The following is a 17488-nucleotide window of genomic DNA, read 5'->3' as shown; positions in this document are numbered from 1 at the left end:
GTAAATGATTTGACCAACTCCCATAGCGTGGCATTTTCAGCAGCAAGCGTTTCCACCTGCTCCTGGCTGAACTCCAGGGATTCTCCCAGAAATTTAAATTCCCAATGTAAAATCTCCACCAGGGACAGCCTCGCATTAAAACTGAACAATCGCTTGTCGATTGACTCCAGGATGTCTGCGATGTCATTGCTGGCAGGCAATGTTGTGCCAGGCAACATGTTTTCGATGACGCCGTCTCAATTTTGTCCGAGGAAGATGCAATCTGGGCCTTCTTCATCACTATGTCCTGGAAGCACCGATCAATGAAATCTTCGAGAGCATCTAAACTCTCCAGGGTGGCCTCCAGGGTGTTGGAGATGATAATACAGATGTGGTTAGCTATATGACAATTGATTAGTATATTGATTAGTATATTTAGTATACTTGAAGTCTAAAGAAACATTTGTTAAATTCTACGCTACCATTCACTTTTTTTGAGTCACTTACCTTTTCCCGTCACTTTCGTCACTTACCTCTTGTTCCTCTTTGCTACCAAAAAAAACAAACAAACATGTGTATCTAATAAAAGAAAGTATGTGAGAATGAAAAAAAAAAGAATTATGGTACCGGTAAAATTATATTTTTTCTTGTTCAGCAACAGCAGCAATGATATGTCTAAATGAGGCACTAACATAGAAAAATAGAATAAAAACTGAAGTAACACTACATGTTTAGAAGTTTAGATATATTTCAGACATTAACACCAATACATTTTATTTTTATTTTGTTTACAGTAATTTGAGTTTACAATGGTTTAGTAAGGAGATGTCAATGGTAAGTTGTCATAATGTAAACTACCATATACCACTTTTTTCTGATCCAATACCAAATAAAAGTTTGGCTGGTATTGCTTTTTCCAGTTAATAAAAAAAGTCAAGAGAGGGTTAATTTTCCTCATTTCGTTTGCCATGTATCTCATGAGTGTAGCTGCTCTCTAGGAATCATGCAGAAACAGCATTTCTGAAAGCAAAACATACTAATCAAGTTGCATTGCACTTAATAGTAGAATTCAACTATGGCTCTAAATGGCAGCCAAAGAAGGAAGAATTGAGCAGGTTACATATGTTTTCTGAATTTATCTGCAGAACCAATTCAAGTAAATATAAATAAAAAAGCTTCTAACTTTTTGAGATAATCAAGAAACCATACCAAGGCTAAAGGTTATTGAGCCATACATATAATTATTACTGTGTGTCTTTTTTTTTGGTAAGTAAGTAAAATCCCATTTTCATACATACAGTTTACAAAGTGACTATGGTGCCTTCTTCCCCATGATATGTTTTTTTGTGTTCTTTTCTGGTTTCAGTAAGATGATATAACATTTGGGTATGAAGATGCAAATTAGCAGTCCAAAACTTGATGCAAGTATAGCAAATATTTCTACAGCAACACTGAACTTCCCAGGGGAGCTAACATATGCTGGGACAAATGTAATCCACACTGCACAGAATATCAGCATGCTGAAAGTGATAAACTTGGCCTCATTGAAATTATCGGGTAGTTTTCGAGCTAAAAATGCAAAAATAAAACATAAAATAGCCAGAAGTCCTATATAACCAAGCACAGCCCAAAAGCCTACAGCTGAGCCTAGAGCACACTCCAGAGTGATCTTGTCTTTGATCTCCTTAAAATTCTTAAATGGAAAAGGAGGAGAAGTTGTTAACCAGATGATACAAATGACAACTTGTATAAGAGTGAATGCTGTAACACAGAGTCTCTGCTGTGTCTGCCCAAACCATTTTTGAACACTACTACCTGGACGTGTAGCTCTGAAGGCCATTAAAACAACCATTGTTTTTCCCAGAAGACAAGAGATACAGAGGACAAAGGTGATGCCAAATGCTACATGGCGGAACATGCAGGACCAATCAGAGGGCTGACCGATGAAGGTCAGAGAACACAGAAAACACAGAATTAGAGAGAAGAGCAGCAGGAAGCTCAGTTCAGAGTTGTTTGCCCTGACAATAGGAGTTTTCCTATACTTGAAGAAAATGAGTATCACACCGATTGTCATGTATGCCCCAAATACAGATGCTGCAGTGAGCAGTGCTCCCATAATTTCTTCATATGACAGAAACACTGCTTCCTTCTTGATACAGGAATCTCTTCTTTCATTTGACCAAAACTCAGGTAGACATCTCACACAGGTGACAGAATCTGGAAATGAATATTGAAGCAGATGTTACAAGTAGTTACACTCAGTACAATTCCATATGCCCGTGTTTGCATCTACAACATCCATGCAATATCCTACTGATGCTTTACAATATGTTTATTGAGTGAATAAAACTTGCATTCTGTTTTGTGATCAGGTGAGGATTGACAGATGTGACATCTAGAGTGTCCATCAATATTTGTGATTGTGGCATACTTTCCTTTACATTTTAGAGTAATTTGCATACAATTCTAAATATTTTCCAGAGTGCACAGAATCAGAAAGGAGTGAGTGCAGTTGCCCCCCCGCCCACCCACCTTCTTCAAATCCAACAAAAGTGGTGCCAAATGTATAAGGTATGCGTGTGCTGGTTTGTGCAAAGATTGAAATGAAATATCACCACACCTGTAATGTTGCTGATCTCTCCTTCTGCACATCTTATACAATCATAGCAGCAAACAGGCCTTCCTTTCTGGTGAACCTTATGTGTTCCTGGGGGACATTTTTCATTGCAAACTGACACAGGCACCTGTATGATCATTTAATTGTATAAGGAATTTGACAAAAAAAAATTGTCTATGATCTTCTGTCAAACAATTTACTCATTTTGAAGCATCAAAACCAAAATACTGTGAAAAAAAGTTAAGTGTATATTTCTAAAATGAAAAAAAGAAATGAAAACATAAAACATAAAAAAGGAATTTTACCTGTTTTGAGTTTCTTGCCCAAATTAAAGACTGGTTTTGCAGATTTAGCTGTTTTTCTTGAACTAATGATGGATTATAAAGACCAACTGTAACAAACTCTACAATACCATTTTCTCTTGGCTGCCAGTTTATAATTTCATACTTTGCTGCTGGATCTCCATTCTCATTAAAGTAAACCTCATCTCCTTCCTTTGTTGTGAAGTGACTCTTTCGTATCTGTTGTAAAATCTAAGGAATATGACATAGCTTAATTCATTATATGATAAAGATTTTGCACACCTCTTGCTTAAAAAATTTTAAGAATCATTTTTTATTAAAAGTCTTTGTAATAATTTAACTTAATGTGAAAACTGTATTTTAAGCTACTAAAAAGCTCACCATGAATGGGTCTAGCTGCACAGTTTTGTTACATGTTTTATTACAACTGAGGATATTGTGAAGTGCATGGGCCACTGCATACACTCCTTTGTACACATTGTTAAAGATAGGCATGAGAGACATGTCAATGAAGCTATTTTGAACTCCAGTCACATCTTCTTGTCCAGTACACTCTCTTTGAGTGTCTGCTGATGACTTTGACTGCATAAATTTACAGTTAAATAATGCCTCCCAGAACTCAGTAAACAGCCCATTATTTGATGAATTCAGTGGCTTCTCATCCAGTATGAACTCTCTCAGGCCAGTGACATGTGCTTTAGGAATGGAAAGACCAATGGAACCATCTAGTATGTGATGTATGTCCATTTCTGCTGTTTGTGAATCAAATATCCAAGACTCACTGCCTATCCACTGATACCCAGACAAGTTATGGTACAAGAACTCATGTAGAAGCACATTCAAATCTGCACGGGAAAGGAATGCAACAATCACCCTGGAGGTTGAAGCCTTTATAATGCCAATTATCTCTTGTATTTTGTCAGATGGATCTGTTCTAAAGAAAGATACAGAATACTCCAGACAGATGCCCAGCTGCTGTGCAGTTTCTGTGAATGTGGCCATGCCATTATTTCCATAATCATTATTGGATCTGATAGCTCCAACCCAGGTCCATCCAAAATACTTGACCAAATGGGCCAGGGCTCTGCTCTGGTAGTAGTCACTGGGTATTGTTCTGAGGAAGGATGGGTACTTGGTTTTGTCACTGAGACAAGCACATGTAGCAAAGTGACTGATCTAGAATTAAAAATGAAAAACATATAGATGTGAAAGTCAGAGAATGAGAAAAGATAAAGCTGTTAAAAATAAAACATTCAAATTTACTGCAAAACTCGATTGTAAAAATATGAAAATACTAGTACTCGTACAAATAAACAAAAACAGCTAATCTAAGAGAATTAAACATTTTAAAAAAATATTAAAAGATGAAAATTATATATAAAAATATAAAATTATATATAAAATACCCACCACTGGTACAAAAAAAGGTCCAATGACAGCAGCAACTGCAATGGCTGTAGGAGAGGAAGTCGCTCCTATTATGGCCTGCACATATGCAGGTCTGGTACATGATGTCTTGGAGGGTATGGACACAATTTCATTACCATTAGCCAAAGCTAGTGTAACTCCTGCGCTTCTGGCAACAGATCCACAATTATCATATATTTTATAACCCAGAGAGATTCCTGGCAGTAGGTCTGTACTGTTATTAACCTCCTCAATTGCAAAAAGCATAGCCTGGGCAAACTGCAAATCTCTGAAATTTAAACTTAATTGAGACAATTATTTGCATTGCATCATGTTCCTTAAAACAGACACAAATAATCATGGGTAAATCTTGAAATACAAAGCAAAAGCATTTCAAATTAAAGCATTTAATGAAAGGAAATTAAGTAACTAAAACAAATGAAAATAACTTTTACTCCTCAGTTGTATTTGTAATGAATCCCAACAGATTCCTTAAATGCAAATTGACTTGTAGTGTGTCATTTACCTGATACATTGTAGTGGCAGAGGTTGGTTCATGTAGGTATCCTTTCTGTCTTTCCAGCTTGTGTGAAAAGAGAACATCCCCCCCAGTATAATATCCCCATTCTTAGATAGCAGTGGGTTCTCAGGATCTCCTCTCTGTCTGCACACTGGCTCCTCAGCATGAGAGACAGATGCCACCAACAACAGTTGCAGAAATGCCCATCCCTGCTCTGGCCATCTCTGTGTTGATGTCATTTCTTGAGCTAAACCATTTAGTGGAATGAGAGTACTGCAATGAAGATGAAATACTTAAGCTGTTATTTATACCTTCTGGTGCAGCATAAGAAGTTATCGAATAGTGGCAGTATATTCCCAGTAGATGTACAGGTCCGGCAAAAGGCGAATCATGCCCAAATTTGCATTTAAATGTAGGTTATTATATATGTAAAACAAGGATATACACATTACACATGAAGCAAAATATGAAGCAACAGTGCAAAAAACAATGCATTCGAAATAAATATAAACTAAACAATATTTTTCAGATATCATATTTCTATACAGAAGTCTTAGAGCTCTATTCCACAAGTTACAATAATCTATTCCACATTCACATCTGTGATTCATTGATGTGTTAAGATCTGTCATCACTCTGATATTAAATTAAAGTTGACATGAAATGCTAATGGAAATTTACAGCATGGACCCCTACTTTAAAAGCTGTCATAGATTTACCGCTGTCTTGGAAGTGTGGTTTAACCCTTTAAAGCCGGTCGGAGCGGGCACGCTCCATTTTGCGTAACTATTTTTAAATCCCGGTAGCACTGCAAACACGTAAGCTAGCGCAATAATTTTTTTTTGCATATGAAACTGGAGGAGTTGTACATTCATCTTATGCCATCAGCTTGTCCTAGGTCACGATTTCCTTCCACATAAAGCTTTGCAAAAACTGCATAAAAAGCACTTGCAGCAACAAAGACATAATATTCCAGAAACACGCTTTGCCGATCCGATCAGCTGTTCATAACACTTCCTACGTCCATCAGCGTGAACTAATGTAGTTTTTTACCATCATGAGCCTATACTGGTGTTTTTAAAAGTTATGTTTGACTTTATGACTTTCTGTGTCCTTTCTGGGATGCTTAAGGTTCATATAGCACTGCTGGAAATAGTTTATTTTGATGCATATGCTGTTATTTTGAAAATTTGCATTATAATATTTTCGTTTTTCCTGCAGTATATGAAAATTCGTGTATTTCAAAAATAAAACTATGAAGACACTTAAAATAAATTTCCTGTGGTGGGAAACTAGTTTGTGCAACTTTTTTGTATTTACAGTTTTGAGGGATAAGCCTCTTAAATTTCTCTAACTAGAAATATATGTTAAAAAAACCAAAAGGATTTTCAATTTTTTTGTAGTTTATTGCACTTTTTTGCAATTTATGTAAGTACTATGCACTTAATGCATACATATTATTAAACTTTAGGCTATAATGGTTTTATTGATGTATATGAACTTGAAATGCTCCCAAAAATGGCTCTACAGCATGTAAAAATTTAATATAAGCTCTGGCGGACTTGGTTCTATGGTAGGTCTTAAAGGGTTAAGCTCCATTCCAATTTACTTGGAAGACAGACTCCATTCAGCATCAGCAGCAATGCACCAAATGCTAGACGAACAGCTAACACACCACAAATGCAACTGTACATGATCAGCATTTTAGAAGTATTTTAGACATTTGACACCAACAGATATCTTTGTTTTTACTGTAATTTTTTTCACTAAAAACTTATCTTGTAAAGTACAATATATTATATTTTGTTTTGATCCTATTCCAAGGAAGAGCTTGTTATTGCTATTACCAATATATTAAGAGAAATTTTTTTTAAAACTTTATTTCCTTGATAAAATGGACCAGCGCTCTGTTCTGGTAGTAGTCTTGGCTTTTTGGTACTTGTGTTTTTTTTACGGAGACAAGCGCATGTGGCAAAGTGGCTGATCTAACAGAGTAAAACATTTTTTTAAATAAAAACAAATGATATCTATATATCCTCTCGCAAGAGGACTGGGAGGTTGTAGGTCCTGCGCAGTATCTTTCCTGTTCCTAGGACTGTGCTCTTCTGGACAGAGATCTCAGATATTGTTCCTGGTATCTGCTGGAGCCACTTGTCTAACCTGCGGGTCACTGCACTGAGTGTCACCATGGTGACCGCTGTTACCTTTCCGATTTCCGAACTGTTGTTGGTGGCATCTGTCTCTCATGCTGAGGAGCCGGTGTGTAGGCAGAGAGGAGATCCTAAAAACCCACTGCTATCTAACAAAGAGGATATTGTATTGGGCATGACTGTCAAGAGGGCCTGTGCCTGCAGAACCAGATATGGAGAAGGTTGAGTTAGTTTCACACAAGTTTTATTTAAGATCATGAACAACAAGAAAAAGTGCATGGTGTGGTGAAGTGAAGGGGTAAAGGCTCCAAAGGTAAACAATTGGGGGAGACTCGTGGCATGGTGGTCTAGCGCTGGTAAATTGTGGACATAGGAGATGGGAATTAGCAGGGACACAAAATGTATCCAGGAGGAAATGAAGGTTAGTGGGATATGCATGGTTTATTTGGCAGGCAGAGTTTTGAAGCTTGCAGAGGGAGATGAAGGTCCCAGAGTCTAGCTGAGTGTGGTGTGTGATGAAATATGCTACCACATCTGTTTTTGCTGCCAGAGATTAATAATAACTTATAATTAGTGCTGTCAATAGATCAAAAAAATAGATGCGTTAAATGCGTTTAAAAAATGTATTGCCTTGACCGTGATGGCAGATTAACTTGCGTTAACATGTTAATTTTGACAACACTACTTGTGATTAAATGTAGAGTGGTCTAAACACATGGTGAGTGAAAAGGGGTGAGATAAGGAGAAACGCTTAGTGTATCATAAGATGCCAAGTCTATTATACCATAAGGGTGTATTCAGAGTCCCCTGATCCAGTCCTAACTGTAAGCTGTGTCAAAAAAGAAAGCCTTAAGCCTTATCTGAAAAGTAGAGAGGGTGTCTGTCCCCAGATCCAAGCTAAGAGCTTTTTCCACAGAAGAGTTTTCAAGGAGAGAGTGTTTTAGATGATGCTAGAGATGAACAAGCATCCGGTTCCATTAGCTTCTGCAATCCAGGGGTCAGAGAAACTTTTTAACAAAAAACATTTTCACATATAAAACATGTACTACTTGAAAGACAAAAAAGATTCATAAACAACAGAACAACAAAATTAAAAACAGTGCCTTAAAGCTCCTCCCATACTACTTTTAATTGGAGATAAATTATCTGAATTTCAGGAGTAGAACCACTCCCCCAAACACGCCCCTTCTGTTTCTTATCTATATATGACCCTCAGTTCTACGAGCTGTTCGTTCTCTTTTTCGTGCAAACAAGGTTAGTTTTTGTCGGTTCTCGTTTTCGTGTGAATACCATTTAAGAAGGTCTTTAACACAGCTTATCTTAAAAGAGTAACATAATTTTATCTGATATCCTTCAGGCGATCCAAGAAACCCAAACACTCTGAATGTCACGGCAGCGGTTCAGAGAGACCGAATGCCCTCTGCCATCCTGGGAAACTTTTTAGCAATTTTTTGTTAGCTTGATCTATTCAGTCATCTTCTCTCCAGTAAATTCAGTTATGAAGTAAGTCCGGCCACTGGCCACCTCCACGAAATTCAGGAAGATCACTCACCAGCAAAGCTCGCAGCTCCACTCACGTTACTCTGAAACTGGCCCACAGGCCGGGTGACTTAGCCGAAAGCCGACAGACATCAGCACCCGACCCAGAAGCCATGCCATTCCTACGCTTCTGTAAGGTCTTCCGAATATGCTGCCGTTAAGGATTCAGACTGGGTTGTAGCCCGGTTTTAACTGCTTCTGTTCACCAGTATTCTAACTTTTGTAGTTTTTTAACCTCGGACTAAATATCAGTCCAAAGTCTTCTTCTGTGCAGAAGCAAAATTGCAGCTCCAAAAGCAAAAGCTACTGCGTACCTTGTAGCTCCACCCACCCATCAGCACCAGGTAGCAGGGGCAAGCTCAGTACTATGCACCTGCACCCCACAACCATTTAATGCACAGCTGGAAAATAGTCGCTAGTTCCATGCTCTACTGCTCCTCCATGCTGTTTATCTCTGCTAAGCATAGGATGTCAGCTTTGATGTTTTCCATCCCTCTTTACGCAAAGTGCAGAAGCAAACTTTGGCATTGTGATGCCAGGTTCTTTCTCTATCTGTCATTCGCAAAATGCAGCAAACTTCCTGCCACCGAGTTGCCAGTTTCTCTGCATTTCTTTTTGCAAAAAGCAGCTGTTAACCCTTCTGGCACTGGGATGCCAGGATCTTTCTCTAGCCCTCATTCACAAACACAGCATCAAGCTTTTCTACCACTGATTTGGCAGTTTCTCTGCATTTATCATTGAAAAATGAAAGGCAGTTCGTCTTGTAATCGGAAGGTTGCCGGTTTGAGCCCCGGCTCTGACAGTCTCGGTCGTTGTGTCCTTGGGTAAGACACTTCACCTGTTGCCTATTGGTGGTGGTCAGAGGACCTGGTGGCGCCAGTGTCCGGCAGCCTCGCCTCTGTCAGTGCGCCCCAGGGCAGCTGTGGCTACAATGTAGCTTGTCATCACCAGTGTGTGAATGGGTGGATGACTGAATGTAGTGTAAAGCGCTTTGGGGTCCATAGTGACTAAGTAAAGCGCTATACAAATACAGGCCATTTACCATTTTACTAAAAGCACTGTCAAACCTAAAATGAGGATGTGGGCCCAGCTAGTGAAATATCCTAGGAACCACAAGTAGCCTTCGGTTTAAGACTGAAATTCTCAGTTAGGGTGATACAGCAGTATGAGTTCTCTAAGATAAGATGGGGCATGATTATTCAAGCCCTTGTAAATGAGGAGAAGGGTTTTAAATTTTATTGTAGAATAGAATAGAGAATAGCCCTTTATTGTTATTGTACATTTACAGTGAAATTATGTGTGTTCCATGCCAAATATGCAAGAATAAAATATAAATTGCAAGACAGCAGAAATAAATAACAAACAGGAGATATACAATCAAGCAGCAGCTTCTGGTCCAGGTTATTCTTCCTCCGGACTCCGAGGAAGTGCAACCACTGTTGGGTCATCATTACAAGGGCGTTTATGTTGTGGGTCTAGGTGAGATCAGCAGAGATGTGGTTGCCCAGAAACGTGAAGATGGAGACAGATTTCACCCGTTCTCCATTAAGTATAAGAGAGGAGTGGACTGTCTGTGCCTCCTGAACTCCGTTATGAGTTCTTTTGTTTTAAGGGCATCTGGCTTCAAATTATTTTCTAAACACCAGCAGGACCGATTTTCTACCTCCGACCTGTACACTGTCTCATCTCTCTGAGAGATGAACCCAACCACTGTGGGCATACTTGACAATGACCCTGGCTGCGTGGGTTGGTGTACAGTCAAATGTGTACAGGGCATAAAGTGGGGGGCTGTGAATACAGCAATATGGAGATCTGGTGCTGAGTGACAGTGGGCGAGGAGTCAGACTGATTGAGGCTGGCTGATTAGAAAGTCTTCTGAAGGTGGTACAGTCTGGTGGTAAGGATGTCTGGGATTGTGGTGTGGAATGCTGAGCTGTAGTCCACAAAGAGCATCTTCATGTAGCTCTTCCTGTTCTCCAAAGGGCCAGTGCTCTGTGAAGGGTGATGGCATCTTCCATTGACAGACTTAGTGAAGGTCTCCATGTCCTGCTGTTCAAAGATGGACCAGTCTGTCAGATCAAAACAGTCCTGTAGCTGGAGGACAGCATCATCTGGCCATGTCTTAATGACCTGGGTGCTTAGAGAACTATTTTCTCTTTGGGGGATGTAGGCAGGGATAAGGAGCAGAGAGAGGTGGTCAGATTGTCTCAGGTTGAGAGAGGGGTGTTGCTCTGTAGGCATGCTTCATGTTAGTACACAAATGGTCCAGTGTTATATCCCCCCTGGTAGGACAATTTGCAGAATGGGCAAAACAAAAATTGGACTGGACCCTCAGTTCACGCAGAAGATTTTTTTCAGTGATGAGGCAAACTTTTATGTGAATGGTGAAGTTAACAAACAAAACCACTGCTATTGGTCTGACACTAACCCACATTGGATGGATCCCTCCAAGACTGTTGGAACAACAAAAGTGATGGTTTGGTGTGGTATATGGGGTACAACGATAGTGGATCCATTCTTCATCAATGGAAACCTCAAGGCCACTGGATATTTGAAATTGCTACATGATGATGTGTTTCCCTCTTTGTGCACTGAAGCTGGCACATTCCCTGAGTTTTTCCAGCAAGATGGTGCACCACCACATTATTGGTGCCAGGTCCGAGCTTTCCTAGATGAACAGTTTCCTGGAAAGTGGATTGGTCATCGTGGGCCAGTTGAATGGCGCTCAAGGTCTCCCGATCTGACCCCCTTAGACTTTTATCTTTGGGGTCATCTGAAGGCAATTGTCTATGGCGTGAAGATACGAGAGCACCTGAAACTACAGATACTGGATGCCTGTGCTGTCATTTCTCCTACGGTGTTGCTATCAGTGTGTGAAGAGTGAGAGAAGAGGGTTGCATTGACAAACCAACACAATGGACAGCACATTGAACACATTTTATAAGTGGTCAGAAACTTGTAAATAACTCATGAAAGAATAAAGTTATGTTGAAACCAAGCACACCATTGTTTTTCTTGTGACATTACCAATAAGTTTGATGTGTCACATGGCCGTCTTCCTATTGAAAAAACAAGTTGTATCCAAGATGGCCGACTTCTAAATGGCCACCATGGTCACCACCCATCTTGAGGAGTTTGCCCCCTCACATATACTAATGTGCCACAAACAGGACTTTAATATCACCAACCATTCCCATTATTACGGTGTATCCATATAAATGGCCCACCCTGTACATTGTGGGCTATGTCCCTGAAAGACTTTTGGCCACAGTCTTTTGACAAGATGGGTAAGCAGCGACCGAATAGAGAAAGGAAAGACACTCCGTCTGAACTGATCGAAGCCCCTCAAGATGGTGCCCACTCCGACTCTGACCCTACTGCCGAATTGGACCCATCCCTTGCCAATGCCTTTAACTTGATGACGGCTAATGTTGTTAAAGTAATTGACGAGAAACTTAGTCCTCTGACCGAGGCTGTTTCTAAGCTCGTGGTGGAACTCCAGTCAGCACATAAAAGGTTGGACAAAGCAGAAGCTAGGGTGCCAGCTGTGGACAGCGTTGCTATTGCTCACGAGCCCCGGATCACCGAGCTTGAAAATCAAGTCAGCGCTCTCATGGAAAGATTGGATGCAGCAGAAAACTACAGCACACGACTGAACGTTCGGCTTGTTGGCCTACCGGAGGACACTGAATCTGCTCATTTGTTTTCACTCTTTCACAGATAAGCAGAGAGTCATGGAAGCGGTGCACCGACTCAGATGGGGGGCTCAAGCTTAATGGCTCAACGGTGTCATTCTACAATGACTTCTCCACGGCGGTGCTGAAGAAGTGAAAGGCCTATGATGCAGTGAAGCTGCTTTTGCGGGAGCGGGGGATACAGTACGCCATGTTCTTTCCGGCGACACTCCAGGTGACACACAACGGCTCAAGGAGGAGATTCTCCACCCCTGGGCAGGTGCAGGATTTCCTGGCTTCCCTACCTGATTGAATCCCTTTCCGTTTGCTTCTTCTTCCACCCATTATTACTGCATCATTGACCTCATCCGGGTCCTGGTTTGGTTCTACTGTTCCCTACACGCTGAATCAGCCAAGCGGCTTGGGCGCTCGGTTTATGAACAGTTGCTCTTTACTTGGAATGTCTAGCTCCAGCACGATGAGCCTAAGTTTTTGTTTTTTTCATATGCGTGGTGTTGTTATGACTAGAAACCAAGTACACCATTGTTTTACCCTGTACATCAATGTTAAAATGTATACATATGAGAATGAAAATGTGCAAATATAAAAATTAACATAAAATTATGTAAGAGTAAAAATACGTGTATCTAACAGAAGAAAGAAAAAAAATTCTGGCTTGCATAAAATTACATTTTTTCTTGTTCAGCAATGTGTCTAAATGAGGCATTAACATAGAAAAACAAAGAAGTTAACAGTAAATCAATAAATTGTATTTATTTTTTGTTTACAGTAATTTGTGTTTAAAACGGTTAAATAATGTGCTGAGAACAGCTAGTTATCATCATGTAAGGTACCATATAGCATTTGTTTTCTGATCCAATACCAAGAAAAAGCTTGGCTTTTATTGTTTTATCCCATATATAATAAAAGGAAGAAAGGGTTAACTTTCCTTATTTCATTTGACACGTATCTCATGAATGTAGCTGCTGTCTATGAATCATGCAGAAACAGCATTTCTGAAAGCAAAACATACTAATCAAGTTACATTGCAATTAATACTAGAATTCAACTATGGCTCTACATGGCAGCCTCTTAAAAAAGAAGGGAAAATTGAGCAGATGACATATGCTTTCTGAATTTATCTGCAGTCCCATGTCATTCAAATTTAAATTAGAAAATCCAGACTTTACCATAACGAAATAAATGAAGAAAAATCATAATAAATATATATACATCCGTAACTTTTAGCCTTCAGTCACTTGGTAAATCGCATTTTACTGCATTCAATATTCAAAGTGAATTTGGTACCTTCTTCCCCATCATATTCCTTTTCGTATTATTCTCTGGTTTCAGTAATATAATATAACATTTAGGTATGAAGATGCAAATTAGCAGTCCAAAACTGGAAGCAAGTATAGCAAATATTTCTACAGCAACACTGAACTTTCCAGGAGAGCTAATATATGCTGGGATAAATGTAATCCACACTACAGAGAATATCAGCATGCTGAAAGTGATAAACTTGGCTTCGTTGAAATTATCGGGTAGTTTTCGAGCTAAAAATGCAAAAATAAAACATAAAATAGCCAGAAGTCCTATATAACCAAGCACAGCCCAAAAGCCCACAACTGAGCCAAGGGCACACTCCAGAGTGATCTTGTCTTTAATTTCCTTAAAATTCTTAAATGGAAAAGGAGGAGAAGTTGTTAACCAGATGATACAAATGATAACTTGTATAAGAGTGAATGCTGTAACACAGAGTCTCTGCTGTGTCTGCCCAAACCATTTTTTAACATTACTACCTGGACGTGTAGCTCTGAAGGCCATTAAAACAACTATTGTTTTTCCCAGAAGACAAGAGATACAGAGGACAAAGGTGATGCCAAATGCTACATGTCGGAACATGCAGGACCAATCAGAGGGCTGACCAATGAAGGTCAGAGAACACAGGAAGCACAGAATTAAGGAGAAGAGCAGCAGGAAGCTCAGTTCAGAGTTGTTTGCCCTGACAATAGGAGTTTTCCTATATTTGAAGAAAATGAGTATCACACCAATCGCCATGCATGCCCCAAATAAAGCTACTGCAGTGAGCAGTGCTCCCATAATTTCTTCATATGACAGAAACACTGCTTCCTTCTTTATACAGGCATCTCTTCTTTCATTTGACCAAAACTCAGGTAGACATCTCACACAGGTGACAGAATCTGGAAATTAATATTTAGTACAATTGTCATATGCCTGCATTTGCATCAAAAACATCCATGTAATATTCTACTGATGATTTACAGTTACAAGATGAAAAACAACATGTTTATTGAGCACCCCCCCCCCCCCTCCCAAAAAAACAAAACAAAAACCAAAAAACAGTGCTTCACGGTTTTATGGTTAAGTGAGTTTGCACAGTGTAGCTATCTAGTGCATTGACTTGCTGTTTTTGATTGTTGCATACGTTTCCTTTGCACTTTAAATGAATGAACATGCAATTCTAAATATTTTCCAGAGTGCATACACAATTTTACGAAGACCACATGTAAGTCCTGTTATAACATAAAAACTCTCTCTCTATTTATCTATATTTACATATGCAGACATATGTAAAATTTATATAAATTATCAAAAATAATGTCCAAATTAATTTTATCTCCTTACTCACGATTCCGTGATAAGCAGTTAATTATTTTCACATAGTTCAACAAGGAAATCTAAATGATATTATGTCTCCACAAAAACAGACATCAAACTTATTATATGGTTACTGTGGCCTTCCTACGCACTTAACTTTGCTTTGCAACGCACCAAAGTTAAAATGAAATATCATTGCACCTGTAATGTTGCTGATCTCTCCCTCTGCACATCTTATACAGTCATAGCAGCAAACAGGCCTTCCTTTCTGGAGAACCTTGCGTGTTCCTGGGCGACATTTCTCACTGCAAACTGACACAGGCACCTGCATGATCAACAGTATTTAACCGTGTATGGACTTTGACAAAGAAAAATGTCCATATGATGTTCTCTGTAGAACAATGTATTTTGAAGCATCAAAATATTGTGAAACATAATTAATTACATATTTTGAACAAAGAAACAAGAACATAAAAAGGAATTGTACGATAGCTTACCTGCTTTGAGTTTCTTGCCCAAATTAAAGACTTGTTTTGCAGTTTTAGCTGTTTCTCTGTAGTTAATGATACATCATAGAGGCCAACTGTGACAAACTCCACAGTACCATTTTCTCTTGGCTGCCAGTTTATAATGTCATACTTTGCTGCTGGATCTCCATTCTCGTTAAAGTGAACCTCATCTCCTTCCTTTGTTGTGAAATGGATCTTCTGTATGTGTTGCAGAACCTAAGAAGTATGTCATAACTCAATTCATTGCATGACAAAGATTGTACATACCGACTGGTTAAAATATATATATAAGAATTCATTTTTTTAGATAACATTTTTAATTAACAACTTAATGTGAAAACTGTATTTTAAGCTACTAAAAAGCTCACCATGAAGGGATCTAGCTGCACAGTTTTGTTACATGTTTTATTACAACTGAGGATATTGTGAAGTGCATGGGCCACTGCATACACTCCTTTGTAGACATTGTTAAAGAGAGGCATGAGAGACATGTCAATGAAGCTATTTTGAACTCCAGTCATATCTTCATGTCCGGTACACTCTCTCTGAATGTCTGCTGATGACTTCAACTCCTTGAACTTACAACTAAATAGTGTCTCCCAGACCTCAGTGAACAGTTCATTATTTGATGATTTCAATGGCTTCTCATCCAGTATGAACTCTCTCAGGCCAGTGACATGTGCTTTAGGAATGGAAAGACCAATGGAACCATTCAGTATGTGATGTATGTCCATTTCTGCTGTTTGTGAATCAAATATCCAAGACTCACTGCCTATCCACTGATAACCAGACAAGTTATGGTATGAAAACTCAGGTAGCAGGACATTCAAATCTGCACGGGAAAGGAATGCAACAATCACCCTGGAGGTTGAAGCCTTTATTATGTCAAGTATCCTTTGTATTTTGGCATATGGATCTGTTCTAAAAAAAGATACAGAATACTCCAGACAGACGCCCAGCTGCTGTGCAGTTTCTGTGAATGTGGCCATGCCATTATTTCCATAATCATTATTGGATCTGATAGCTCCAACCCAAGTCCACCTAAAGTACTTGACCAAATGGGCCAGGGCTCTGCTCTGGTAGTAGTCACTGGGTATTGTTCTGAGGAAGGATGGGTACTTGGTTTTGTCACTAAGACAAGCACATGTAGCAAAGTGACTGATCTAGAATTAAAAATGAAAACTTATGAATGAAAAAGACAAAGAATGAAAAAAGATGAAAGTGTTAAAAAATAAAACATTTAAATTTAATGGAAAAAATATAGTAAAAATATTAAAATTACAGTTCTACTCAATACTTATACTGAGTACATAAAATGTACCAGGCAAAATGATTGATCTAAAAAAAATTTTTTTTTAAAAAAAGTATTCAAAGATGATAAAATAGGTTCTATATATGAAATACCAACCACGGGTACAAAAAAAGGTCCAATAACAGTAGCTACTGCTATGGTTGGAGAAGAAGAGGTCTCTCCTATTATGGCCTGCACATATGCAGGTTTTGTACATGAGGTCTTGGATGGTACAGACACATTTTCATTACCATTAGCCAAAGCTAGTGTAACTCCTACACTTCTGGCAACAGATCCACAAGTATCATAGATTTTATAGCCCACAGAGAGTCCTGGCAGTAGGTCTGTACTGTTATTAATCTCCTCAATGGCAAAAAGCATAGCCTGGGCAAACTGCAAATCTCTGAAATTTAAACTTAATTGAGACAATTATGATTAATTTGCATTTCATTGTGTTCCTTAAAACAGACACAAATAATCTGGATAAATCTCAAAATACAAAACAAAAACATTTCAAATTAAAACATTTAATGAAAGGAATTTAAATAACTAAAACAAATGAAAATACCTTTTTGTCTGTAATGATTCCCAAAAGATTCTTTAAATGCAAATTGATTTGTAATGTGTCATTTACCTGGTACATTGTAGTGGCAGAGGTTGGTTCATGTAGGAATCTCTTCTGTCTTTCCAGCTTGTATGAAAAGAGAACATCCCCCCCAGTATAATATCCCCATTCTTAGATAGCAGTGGGTTCTCAGGATCTCCTCTCTGTCTGCACACTGGCTCCTCAGCATGAGAGACAGATGCCACCAACAACAGTTGTAGAAATGCCCATCCCTGCTCTGGCCATTTCTGTGTTGGTGTCATTTCTTGAGCTA

General features: G+C 38.9%; 1 protein-coding gene and 1 pseudogene across 1 annotated transcript; both read right to left on the bottom strand.

The window, feature by feature from the left end:
• Positions 1-1267: 1267 nt before the first annotated feature.
• LOC146654212 (extracellular calcium-sensing receptor-like) lies at positions 1268-5010 on the bottom strand (annotated as a pseudogene).
• An 8468-nt stretch (positions 5011-13478) lies between these two features.
• LOC146654211 (extracellular calcium-sensing receptor-like) lies at positions 13479-17423 on the bottom strand. The gene is made up of 6 exons (XM_085379875.1): positions 17245-17423; positions 16728-17025; positions 15688-16482; positions 15308-15535; positions 15012-15135; positions 13479-14392 (listed from the first exon to the last, which is right to left on the bottom strand). The coding sequence occupies exons 1-6, from the start codon at positions 17319-17321 to the stop codon at positions 13479-13481; spliced, it is 2436 nt and encodes an 811-aa protein (XP_085236001.1). The 5' UTR covers positions 17322-17423.
• Between the last annotated feature and the right edge of the window lie 65 nt (positions 17424-17488).

This window comes from Rhamphochromis longiceps, linkage group LG14, assembly GCF_057381845.1.
Source record: "Rhamphochromis longiceps isolate RC_006_pf linkage group LG14, R_longiceps_female_GT1.1, whole genome shotgun sequence".
Lineage (NCBI taxonomy): Eukaryota > Metazoa > Chordata > Actinopteri > Cichliformes > Cichlidae > Rhamphochromis > Rhamphochromis longiceps.
This window is presented reverse-complemented; position numbering and strand designations above follow the sequence as displayed.

Excerpts from the sequence above, each read along its gene's own strand:
- LOC146654211 (XM_085379875.1), bottom strand. The coding sequence starts at position 17,321 with ATGTTCTCTTTTCATACAAGCTGGAAAGACAGAAGAGATTCCTACATG. Across the intron at positions 15,136-15,307 it reads GGGCAAGAAACTCAAAGCAG|GTGCCTGTGTCAGTTTGCAG; the intron begins GTAAGCTATCGT and ends TTGATCATGCAG. Across the intron at positions 14,393-15,011 it reads AGAGATCAGCAACATTACAG|ATTCTGTCACCTGTGTGAGA; the intron begins GTGCAATGATAT and ends ATTAATTTCCAG.